This window comes from Magnolia sinica, chromosome 7, assembly GCF_029962835.1.
Source record: "Magnolia sinica isolate HGM2019 chromosome 7, MsV1, whole genome shotgun sequence".
NCBI lineage: Eukaryota > Viridiplantae > Streptophyta > Magnoliopsida > Magnoliales > Magnoliaceae > Magnolia > Magnolia sinica.
The window spans coordinates 85317541-85330113 of record NC_080579.1 but is presented as its reverse complement, the minus strand read 5'-3'; the positions used below and the strand labels follow the sequence as shown (position 1 = coordinate 85330113).

Genomic DNA, 12573 nt, shown 5'->3' with positions numbered 1-12573 from the left:
TGATGCACCTCAGAATAAGATAGAAAAATAGTGTATGAGAAACATTGTACGAGAGTGTGATGATTGATATACCAAATTTTCAATTCATGTATTGTATAAGAAAATATATTTCTACCAATTAAACCCAAGGAATCAAAACCCCCAAAAAAATAAGACTTGCAAGATAATTCTGTTTCACTGGAAAATGAACCAAGTCATCCCCCTTAACATGGGAGGTGTTGGAAAACCTATCAAGTCTTCAAAACTGGTGTCCTCTGGATCAAAAGAATGGGGAAAAGAAGCACAATGGCCATGGATGAAAAGAATGGGGACAAAGTAAAAAATAAAGGTTGATACTTACAATATCAAAAACACGATTAGGGTCCAGATCGAAGTGTCCAATTAATGACTGCAGATATTACATATTAACGGGCATCATGAGAAACAAATTACGAAGCGTATAAAGCAAATATTCATAATAAAACAAAAACAAAAAAAAAACAAAAAACAAAAAAACAAAAACAAAAAAAGTTTTAGGTGCAATTTGATACCTTAATTATGCTGATCTTTGCTGCTGATGTACTCCGAGTTGAAACTTCTGAACCACTTTCACAAAGAAGGGTAACCTGCAAGATCCACCAAAAGTGAATAACAAGTGGAAGCAAATCCATTAACTCTACTGGTAACAATTAAATGCAATCACTACTAAAAGAAAACTAAAGAAAAATTCAGGCAAAGGATTGGCAAGCAAACAAATGAATGCAATAATCACCTCAAACATATCAGCAAAAAAGTGCAAGAGAAGATGTTTCAGGGCTCAATACAGTGTGTAAATGTGCATTTCCCTAGTGAGGGAAGAAGGACATGGACAATGGGAGGGGGAGAGAGAGGCTGTGGGGTCAGTTGTTACAAGCACCACTAGGTGCATCTTATCGGTGTTAGTCAAATCATTAAACGTGTCCAAGACACATTTAACCATGAATTCCTCACACAAGCATCCACAACACTCCACAGAGGCTTGTTCAGATGATTACAACTTCCAATCTTTTTTCCTTTTCCCCCACAAGAAATGGATGCAGAACCATCCGAACATAGAATTAAAAAATTAAAAAAAGAGGCCAAAAGTGGACTCCACTGCTTCCCGATTGATGATCAATCCCAAAAAGGGGGTCTGATTTCCATATGGAGCCTGCAGATCCAATTGGATGGCCCTATCAACCTATTGAACTGTAAGGCCTGGCCCACAGATCCAATTGATGGTCTTTTGGGGGTTGGCAACAAACCATAAAGAGTATTTTATAGATGCTGTATAGAATTACGACTCTTAGGGGTTCATGCGATTGCATGTAATGCACCATGTTTTAGCAACTGAGTGCCAATAGGTGTCGAGTAAAGTTTAGGAAGGTCAACGTAGAAAAATAGGAAATAAATAGATGTTTATTGTACTTGGAACTTTGTTTATGAAGAAGGCTACATAAAGCCATGCACATGGAACAATAAAACTATAGCTGTGTGGTGTGTAAAGCAGCGGCATATTCAGGTTCAGGAGCAGGGAAGCATCTGTCCCAAAATGTTAGCAACTATAATCAGCTAGGAAGCAGAGTGCAAATCCGAATTATAATCCAGATTGGGATTGGCACCCAGGTGGCAGGTTTTTGCAAATGAGAATAGAACATGGAACAAAATCAAATTTTATTTGAAAAAAAAAAAAAAAATTCTTTAGAGTCCTGTGATGGGGAAACAAACCCTTGAAGTGACTAGTGAGACTCTTTTAGAGAACTGTTGATGGGACTCTAGTTCAAATCTTGTGGTGAGAGTCAACAAAGTTATCGCCCTTCTCTTTCCATTTCCTCTTAAATTGTTTCCTACACTCTATTGTACTGGATACAAACCCATGCCTTCCGGCGGATTCACCAGACTGAAGAGTTTAAAGCAGGAATACAATCAGCCCATACCTTAGTTGCATGATCCTTCTAACTAGGTGATGATCCCGCTTTAAATCATGCTTTGGTCTAACACACCCGCTCCAGCTTCTAAGTGGAATCACCCACTCCAGCTTGATAACATCTGTAACATACGATTCCTCATTCCCACACCCAAATCTGTTGCCATGTTACTTCACTCTTCAGGAAACAATAGTCCATACTAGCTCAGGCTTTGTTCTTCCATTTTATATTTTTTTTTTGACAAATGGAGATATTTTATTCAAACAGAGAAGCTGACAAACTACACACAAAAGACCTCACAGGGCAGACAGCCCATGCTATTATACAAGAAAACTAGAGAGGACAGAAGGAAACTTATCACGAATCTCTCTCAAGGCCCAACGGTAGCTAACCACCATTTGAAATCCAAAATGAGCTCCTAGAAGCTCTTTCTTAGCCAAAACGTTGACCTGATCATTTGCCAAACAACCACGTGAACAAAAGAAGTATCCAATGATTCGCTAACACCCTCTAAGATGTTGGTCAGCCACCATGGAAATCTGCTAGACAGACTTGATCCATTGGATGAAGTTCTTGGAATCCCCCTCGATTATTATCAGACTTAGATTGTGTTTTGCCATTATCCTGATTCCATATAGCAACACTGAAGTTACGGCAAAAGATGAGTTTCCTATCCCAGTCATGCCTAAGGACTCAAAAATGATATTGTCCCATTGTTTCTGGCAATGCCGCCAACGTCTGTAGAGCCACGGCAGTCTAATGAGCAACCATCGAAATTCAACTTGACATGAATATGTTGGTGAAGCCCTCCAAATTTCTCTATCCTTCCTGAAAGGCCCACCACATCTGAGGATCTCTTCCCAAAAGGAGGATACAAAGACTCCCAAGAATACCCACCAATGCCCTGGTCTGTCTACCCCAATTAGTTGCTAAGGACAATGATGTGAAACACAGCACTCTCCGATTTTCGAACCCATGGAAAATCTTGCAATTTCTTTCAGCCCAGGTGCATCAAAGAAGCACTTCCAAAGACACCTACAAGATTTTGCCAATAGCACCCCATATGGCTACTTGCAAACTCGAACAAAGATCATTCACGAATAGGGCATCACCCATAGAACACCAAACTTCACAAAGATCGATGCCCATAATTTTCGAGCAAAAGAGCAGTGAATGAGTTACCAAAAAAAGAAAGAAAATAAAAGAAAAGAGGGTAGTGAATGAACAAGATGAGAGACATCTTCTTCCCCTGCCTCACACATAATACACCTAATGGGAATCATCATCCATCTATGTTGCAGATGATCAACAGGTATGTTCCTTGCTCCGAACACTTTCCAACAAGAAGACGTATGTTCCTTGTGCTACTTTGGGAACACAAACACATCATAAGAGGAACACCCATTGACACCCCTGGCTGGCCATCATGATGATTCCCATCGCTAGTAAGTTATATTCTTGTCGTTTCCGAGAAGGAAAAACGGTCTCCTTTTTTTTTTTTCAAATAACAGCCTAACGTTTAAGATATGGATCGATAACCTCCTACTTTTTGGATACTTATTTAAACCTGCTTACCTTTCAGAAATAGTTCCAAAACATGCCTTTTTACTTTGACTGACAATTCCAAAAGGCGAACAGCCGTTAACATCAGTAAAGACATTTTTACCCTGGAGAATCAAGGTTCCTACTGTTTTACCCTTCAAACACTGAGCATGCGAACTCATTGCTTTTGACATCCTTTTTTATCCCGCTCGCCCATTGGTGGGGTCCACTTCTCTGTCCATGTGACATCCACTCCGTCCATCAGTTTTACAATGTCAATGGTAGGATGTGAGAAAAAATATGAGGCAGATTCGAAACTCAAGTGGACCACGTAGGATGTGAGGCAAAATAGGAAGCAGATTCAAAACTGACCACACAGCAGAAAACAATGTAGATTGAACAGCCACTGTTGAAACACTTGGGGCCCACTGTGATGCTTTTGAGAAATCTACCCCATCCATTTGTTTTTCCATATCATGTTAGGATGTGAGACAAAAAATGAGGTAGATCCCAAACTCAAGTGAGCCACACGGCGGGGTATTGAATGCCGACCATTGAATTCACTGTTCGAGGATAATATAATTCCCGGAAAAGAGAGATTGTCTTTCAGTTGATTTGTAAGATAAGAATTACATGAGCCAATTGTACATCAGGTGGGCCACACCGTGCAGCTGCCCTGACCCAAAAATTATGCTTGACCGTTTATCACGTTGCCTAGATTTGGCAGATAAGAAACAATCTCAGCCAAGTTTTCTTAGCCATCCATCTGTTTCAAACACCTGTCGCACATCTGATGAATGAAAAGGCCAGATGTTTGGGCCATGGCATTTACACGGTGGGACTCACCTAATGGACGTCTTGGATCTTGTCCTCGTTTTTTGTGTTGGCACATGTGGTGACAGGTACCTGTATTATTTCCCTGGCCCAAGTCTCAACTCTCTACTCCTGCAATCTAGCTTGGTAGGATGAGGCTCCCGTGGTAGTTCACCACCGTTTTCAAGACACTGGTGACCCATCTCCATGCATGTAGCACAGCTTTACTCATCATCCAGATTGTGTATCACTCAAAAATCACATTAACTGAGCAATCCCAACCATCCGTTGGTGGCGATTAAATAGATAGTTAAAAAGTAGAGTTGCGAGCGGTCCAAATTCAAAGTGCAAATCCAATGCTTGATATCATTTGGTCAATATGGCTTTTGGGTAAGATCCATCTGAAATCAGGAGCAATTTGGATGACCTAATACATTTAGGTTTTTAGTTCATCCAAGTAGGAATGACCTTATGACAGGTTTGGATGGCATATAAACAGCACTGTTTTGGGAATGTTTCAACAGTACGCATTTCCCTCCCCACTGTTTCCTGGTGGCCCACTTCTTTTTTTCTTTTTTTTTGGGGGTTAGCTTGTTAGTACACACCCATGTCAGTACACACACTCCATGTTAGCCACCCCCACTAGGGATCGATACCATGACCTCAAGTGTTGAAACAAGGTATCTCCACTCAGTCTGCCAGTTGAGCTATGGATCTGGGTGTCCTGGTGGCCCACTTGAGTTTTGGGTTTGCTCATTTTTTAGCTCACCCACCAACATGAGCTGAAAAATGGATGGACAGGGTGGATTTATCAAAAAATCACTGTGGGCCCCTTGGTAGGTTTCAATAGTGTCATCGCTATCCCCACAATTTCCAGTGGTGTGGTACACTTGAACTTTGGATCAGCCTCATTTTGATCACTTACCAAAATATTCCCAACCTGCACAATAAGCGCCAGTTTTCCTCTCTCTTTTTCTTTTTTCTTTTTTTGAAGAAAATACACGGTTTTCCTTCTCTATCTTGATTAGATGCATTCATTCGCTATGAGAGACTCATCAATTGCTTGTCTACCAAAGAGAACAGCCCCCTATGATCTGGATATGATCCCTCCAAGCACTCACCTAAATCCTCCCTCTAAAATCTTGGCTAACATCTTGTATGGATTTCCAATCAAACTGATAGGTCCAAAATCTCTCAAACTATCATGCCATATTTCCCAACAATGAGAACAATAAAGGCATCCCACATTTCTTTACAAGTTTTTGTCTATTGTAAAATTCTGAAATGAAATCCAATAATTCCTTTTTCACTTCCTCCCAAAACAGTTGGAGAAAGCAATGGGGTACCCATCCAGTCCTGGGGCCTTGTCAGTTCCAAGATCCTAGACTGCTTGGTTAACAGCCTCATCAATTGGCCTTTCCAAGCAACCCACCTCATCATCACTCACACAATCAAAACGAAGATTGTCTAGATTTGGACATCCCAGCATTGCAAAATAGAAGATTTGAATAAAAGTCCACCACTCCCTTGCATATACCCTGCTTCAACTCCACTCCTCCCATCCACCATTAAGTTTTGAATTTTATTGTCTTCTTCAAGCATTTGAGATGCCACAGAAGAACTGAGTAATTTTATCGCCTTCCTTGAGCCAAACAGCTATTCATATTTGGTGCTACATACTTTCCACTTCTCTAAGTTCTCTTTGAAATTCAAGCTTGAGAGAATGACGTTTGCCTTTTTTCCTCCATTGATAAAACGGACAATAATTCCTCGCAATCAAGAGATAGAATCTCCTGAAGGATAGCGTCCTTAGCAATTCCTGAGGTACCACAGTCCAGCTGTTTCCATTCTTTAATAAAACCTCTCAATCTTTTCAGTTTCACCATGAATCTGAAACAAGCCCAACCTTCAAATGGACGGACTTCTACCAATATCTGACCTTTCCAACAAAGCCCTCCTCTTCAAGCCACATTGGCTAAAAACGAAATTGTATCAACATAACAGGCTATGATTACACACATCTTCTTCTTTAAGGTGCAAGTCCTGCATCGTAATCTCACATGTCTATGCCATGGGTAAGAAAATAGCTTATTTCCAACTTTTGGCACCCCATGCACCAAGCACTTCATGTAGGTCATGGTAATGAGCATTTAAGGAAATGGGAAGGTACGAATGTCTCATACGAATCAGATGCTACAAAGAACACAAACCCTGAGATATAAAGAACAATAGAATAACCAAACATAAAACATGGATACCTAGTCAGGCAATGCCTGCTGGAAACCTGGAAAGCCCTTTACGGTTCCATGGTGACAAGGGAATAAGTATCTAATCTGAATGAAGAAAATGAACTAGTATGTGGAGCCATAAGTTCCTATTGCCATAAAAATATCACTGCAATAAAAATACAGAACAAGCAATATAAAGCAGACCAAATCAGAACTTACCAGTTTCGCATAACCTTCACTCTCTTCCCGGAGAAGATTGAATTTTGTTTGCTGATAAAGAAGTCGGGTGTTTACTCTAACCTGAAAAAATCAGTAGTTAGAATAAGAGGGATCTAGTTCTACTAAACTGATAATGAAAAAAAAATTGAAAATTATAATAGCATTGAGAGAACATGGTAGCAATTTCCTTCTAAATCAAGACCAAATTTCATTAGAAGAAAGAAGCACAAGCAACAGCATATAAACAGTTGGACAAGACGAGAAATCATCCAACCAAAGGAGCAAAGTTTTTTCCTTTTTTTTTAAGAATGCTACTTGGGTTAGGCAGCTCAATGATTCATGGAAGGGCGATCCAAAGTGGTAGCTCAAGGAGCAAATACATGAAGGAAGCTATACTAAGAGCTTGATAATTTATTAAACAAGCCAAAAGACAGACAACAAGAAGGAAAAAAGAGAAACCACAAAATACAAAAAGCCGCGGCCACCCAACACCCAGGATTCAGGAAGCCCACTCCCCGATCAGCAAGAAAACTTTGCCAATAATATATAACCAATGGGATCACTGCAGTTCTTAAACCAATCTGCTATACCTTTCCGCCAAATAGACCACGAAACCACAAGCAGCACCAGCAGCCATTTTAGCCCATCTTTGGAACTAATGCAGGGGCGTTTTCACACCGATCTCGAGTGGGATCGCCTGTGGGATGCAGGGGCACACTCGAGGTGGGCGGGGCCCACGAGGGAGGTCTCATGTTCTAGACTCCTCACCGGGGGTGATTAATGCGCATATCACACCGGGCTCGAGTAGTGTAGCCTATGGGATGCGGGGACACACTCGGGGTGGGCGGCCCCTGTGTGGCGGTACCCATGTGATTTGGGGCCCACGAGGGGGGTTCGGTCGAGGTCCTAACCCATGAGATGTGGGGCCTGGGCTATGAGATAAAGGGATTAATTCACCATGCTCTAACAGTTCGAGCTTTTAGAGCAAGTGGTTAATTGTCCTGCATCAGGAACTAGGGCCCCCTTGCCACAACAAAGAGAGCTCTTCCAAAGAACTAGGCATTACCCATGGAATGCTAAAAGCAAGAAGAATACCATCCCAAACACCCTTCACAAAAGGGGCAACGAATGAAGATATGATTCACCAATTCCCTATTATTCAAGCAAAGGAGGCGGCAAGCATTTAGGAGCACCATCACCCTTTTTCGAAGGTTATCAATAGTTAGGATTCTATTCCTGCCAGCAAGCCTCGCCAACAACCTTTTAAGGGGCCCCATACCGCCAGACAAAGCCTATATGAAGGCACTCGACATCAGACGCGGAATAAGAGATCATCTCAAGGCATTGATCTGAATATCGATATTGTATCGGCCAATATGGCCATATCGTATCCATATCAGCAGGAGACGATACGCAATATGGAGCCATATCAACCCAATACGAAAAGATTGACGGATACATGCCGATACGCCCATAAAAGCCCAATTTTGACTCTCTTTTTTCTTTTTCTTTTTTTTCAAAATTTCACTCGTCTCCTCTTTTTCTTCATTTAAACCATGTAGGAAGTTTAAAAACTCATTTTAGGCTAGATTTAGATTTATTTTGGGATCAAAACAAATTATTTGAATGGGATTCGACAAATCAAAGTGAAGCAGACCATTATGGGAAAATTCAACAAGAATGGTAAACCTTCATTTCCATTTTGATATTATCATCTTCTTTTTATTGTATTTCAATGTAATGAGCCCTAATTCACCAAATCATGCTTGATTTGTGTTCAACTAGGACCCATTTAGTTGAACTTCAACAACTCGAACCGACAAACAATATTCTCATCAGAGAATGGTCTGATGCACCAACATATGCACGCCCAAAAAAAAAAAAGATAGATTCTTAAATATCTTATTATTCTCTAATTGTTTCTTAAATTCTTTAGCTTAAAAAAAAAAATTGACCAATACGGGCAAATATGGTCCAATATGGACCAATACTGATACACAACACCTATATCGTATCATTTTTTTAGCCAGGCCAATACACCCCCCAATACCAATATTTAGAACCACACCTTAAGCAAAGGATCGAACAAAGAACCCTCCTGATCTCTCTCCTCCAGACCGATCAAAGAATCCTCCTGATCTCTCTCCTCCAAACCGATCCATCCTTTTCAGCTAGATTAGGACAAATGCGTTCCAAGTAAGCAAGAAGCCTTGCCGACTCGTCGACTTCAGCATTCGAAAGGTTGCAATGACAAGGGAGAATCCACCATAGTGTGTTGTAACTAGGGGTGTACACGAACCAAGCTAGCTCGGTTAGCTCGCTCGACTCGACTCGAAAAAGCTCGATTCAACTCGGTTCGAAGCTAAGTTCGAGCCGAGTCGAGCTGATTTTTTGAGCTCAAAAATGAGTTCGAGCCGAGTTCAAGCTGGCCCCAGCTCAACTCGACTCGGATCGAACCAATTCGGTGACTCGGTTGCTTTGATATTGATGTTGCTCACCAAGTGTTTGATGAAATGACTCAAAGAAGTGTGGCTGGTGGCAAGGAAGTTATGTATATGAAACCAACACCCTTTTTTTCTTGATTTTTATGTTGCTTAGAAGGTGTTTGATAAAATACCTGTAAAACCATTGTTGCTATCTCAAATACAGTGAGATTTTGAAGGTGCAGTCTAGGTGTTTGTGAAAATGCCTCAATGGCAAACTTGGCTCGAACTCGGCCCAAGCTGGCCCGAGCTGTTGACCGAACCGAGCCGAGCTGGCCAGTCAGGCTCAAGGACTGAGCCGAACTGAGTTCGAGCTGAGGTCAGCTAGTGGCCAAGCCGAGTCGAGCTGAGGCCAGCTCGACTTAGTTCGACTCGATGTACACCCCTAGCCATAACCACTGTTACGTAAAGGTAACAGTGGCAACCATTACACGTTATAGGGTCGTAAAGGTTGTAACAGCCGTTATGGAAAAAAAATGACCCGTAATGGCCGTTACAACCCCTGTAACAACCCGTTACACCCACCATAAAGGCCATAATGGCCCCGTAAAGGTTCATTACGAGGCTGATACAAGTTTTTGGAATTTTTTTCTTTATTAAATTTTTAAAAAAATAAAAATAAAAATGGAGACCATATCATAAAGGTAACAACGATGGCTGTTACGGCCACATTACTGTTACGGAATACCTTGGAATCCACACACTGCCATATCAAGCACCTAGCAACCACGATGTTCTTAATGGAGCACAGCCACACTATTTGAGGGAAAGCAGAACCAAGAGAGGATTCTTGAAGCTTGATATGTTCCCAAAAAATGGACCCTTTCATGATTACCAACTGAGAACCCAACCTTCAAGAAGACTTTACACGCCATTATAGCAATCGATTTCCAACAAGAAGAAGCACTATAGAGCAAAGATTCCTCAATCCACTACCCCAAACTAGAAAGCTCATATGTCCCTACAATAACAAATCTCCACAGACTTCCCTCTTCAACCCCAAACCTTCACACCCATTTTCCCAGCATGCAAAATTAACATCCTCTAACCTCCTAACTCCCACCCCACCCGCCTTGAAAGGCCCGCAAACCTCCCTCCAATTCAACAGATGAAACTCTCCTTTAAGAGATCCACCTTGCCAGAGAAGATCCCTTCACAACTTGTCAATTCTCAAAGGAACCGACTTAAGACATCAAAATAAGGACAGAGAATAAAAAGGAAGGTTAGAGAGAGCGGACTTGATCCGCGTTATTCTAGCACCTAGGGATAGAAACCTGCCTTTCCAAGGCGACAACATCCTATCCATTCTTTCAATCACCGTGTCCTAAAGATGCTTGGGAGGATTGCTTGTAGAAAACAGAAGCCCAAGGTAAGAAGACGGGAACCTGCTCGACAGCCAAATATCTCTGCCAATGTTTTTTCCCCCACATTCGAGTGGACCCCCAGAATTTCACTCTTTGGAAGATTTGACCTTAAGATCCAAGACAACCTCAAAGCAACGAATGATTTTACGCAGATTATCCACTTTGGACTACGCCGCACCACAAAAAATGAGCACGTCATCAACGAATTGAATGGGAGATAGAACATTCAACATTCGCACAAACTTAAAACCTTTAAAAAGACCCACCGACTACCTTTTGTTAAGCATTCTGCTTAGGGCCTCAGACACGACCAAGAAAAACAAGGGTGAGAGAGGATTGCCTTGGCAAAGACCTCTAGAAGGCTTTGATGAAACCGAAAGGAAACCCATTGATGAGGACTAAAAAGTGGACTAAGGAAACACAAAAATGTATCCACGACCTCCATTTTTCCACAAACCCTAACCTTCCCAACACACAATCCAAAAACCACGGTAAACATGGTCATTGGCCTTCTCAAGGTCTAGCTTACCAACTATCCTTTCCTACCCTCCCTATGACACAAATCAATACATTGTCAATGATTTGCCTTCCAAAGATGAACGCACTTTGAAGAAGGAGAATATTACCTTGGCCAAGATAGACCTGAACCTCTAGGCCAAGACTTTGGCAACAATCTTATAACGACTACTTATAAGACTAATGGGACGGAAGTCTTTAAGACAAGTAGCTCCCTCAACCTTGGGAATAAGAGCAATGAATGAAAGCCCCATTTCTCTAGACAACCGACCTGAATCAAAGAAGAGACAACTTAACAGATTGTCTAGGATATCCCAGAAGACTTTAAAGAAGGGGATTGGATCCCCATCCCTCCCAAGGACCTTGTCCCTCCTAAGAGATATTACCACGTCTTTAAACTCTTTTTCCAAGGCTAGAACTTCAAGAACCTCCGCTTCAGAGGATGAGATGCTATCGAAACTAATTATCTAAACTCGGCAAGACCCAATCCACCTTTGAAAGGAGCCCCAAATAAAAGTTTAACTATAGCCGAGCAAATCAAATCCTAATCCTCGATACACCTGCCATCAACTGATGGAGAGGAGATTTGATTGCACCGAGCATGGGCACTAGCAATACCATAGCGCACTAGACCATTAATGACATTTAATCTCTTCCTCCTTCGAATCAGCCTCAAACAGAGATCCCCCTTCCTCTTTAATATCAAGCTCTTGGATAGCCTTTAGGATGTTGTCCAGAATTCCATATTAGCCCTTGGGATGTTGTCCAGAATTCCATATCACTAACTCTTTAGTCTTTACTCAAACACTTCCTTACTCCAAGCCTTTAACTAACTTTCAAAGCTTTGAGCTTCTGGAACAATCTGAAGCTAGCAGAGCCTTGAAACCCAGCTAGCAAAGCCTTGAAACTGAAGGGATTTCCACCAAGCTAACACCATATCATCGAACCCTTCCACTTCAAGCCAGGCCAATTCGAATCGAAAGGGCTTTCCTCATCTACCTAATGGGTAATAGGACAATTGTCATTGATGGGTTTGGGAAGACCCCCTTGGACCACCAACAGGAATCTCTCCACCTAAGAGGGCGAGACTAGGAACCAATCAAGCTTGGACATGGCTAAATTCGCTTGACCATTAGACCAAGTAAACATCATTGCTCCCATTGGAACATAGACAAGCTACAAGCTAGTGCTTTTGAACCCCTGCATGCTACCGAATATACGCAACCCCTTGTATCTTTCGTGCATGAAATGAACCACGATGAAGTCCCCTTCCACATACCAGGGGAGATGCCACCTTTACGAGCCAATTGACAACTCTCAAAACAGGGGCTAAAGAGCTAGCTGTCTAGGCCAAAGACACCAAAGATAATTCAACGAAAAGATGACACGAGATCTTTGAGGATGATCGTTATCAAGAACCTACCACACCAGCTGTCTTCCCAACCCAGATTGTAGGGTTCCAACGGGCAAGGACCCCTCCAGC

The 12573-nt window shown here is 41.8% G+C and overlaps 1 protein-coding gene across 4 annotated transcripts in view; it reads right to left on the bottom strand.

The window, feature by feature from the left end:
* Window positions 1-12573, bottom strand: part of LOC131251596 (THO complex subunit 2) — a 105759-nt gene that overhangs the window by 67291 nt on the left and 25895 nt on the right. For all 4 annotated transcript variants that reach the window (XM_058252413.1, XM_058252409.1, XM_058252411.1 and 1 more), the window contains 3 exons: window positions 6728-6808; window positions 531-605; window positions 341-388 (listed from right to left, as the gene is read on the bottom strand). In XM_058252413.1, coding sequence (XP_058108396.1) covers window positions 341-388; window positions 531-605; window positions 6728-6808 — 204 coding nt within the window. The remainder of the gene's footprint in view (window positions 1-340; window positions 389-530; window positions 606-6727; window positions 6809-12573) is intronic.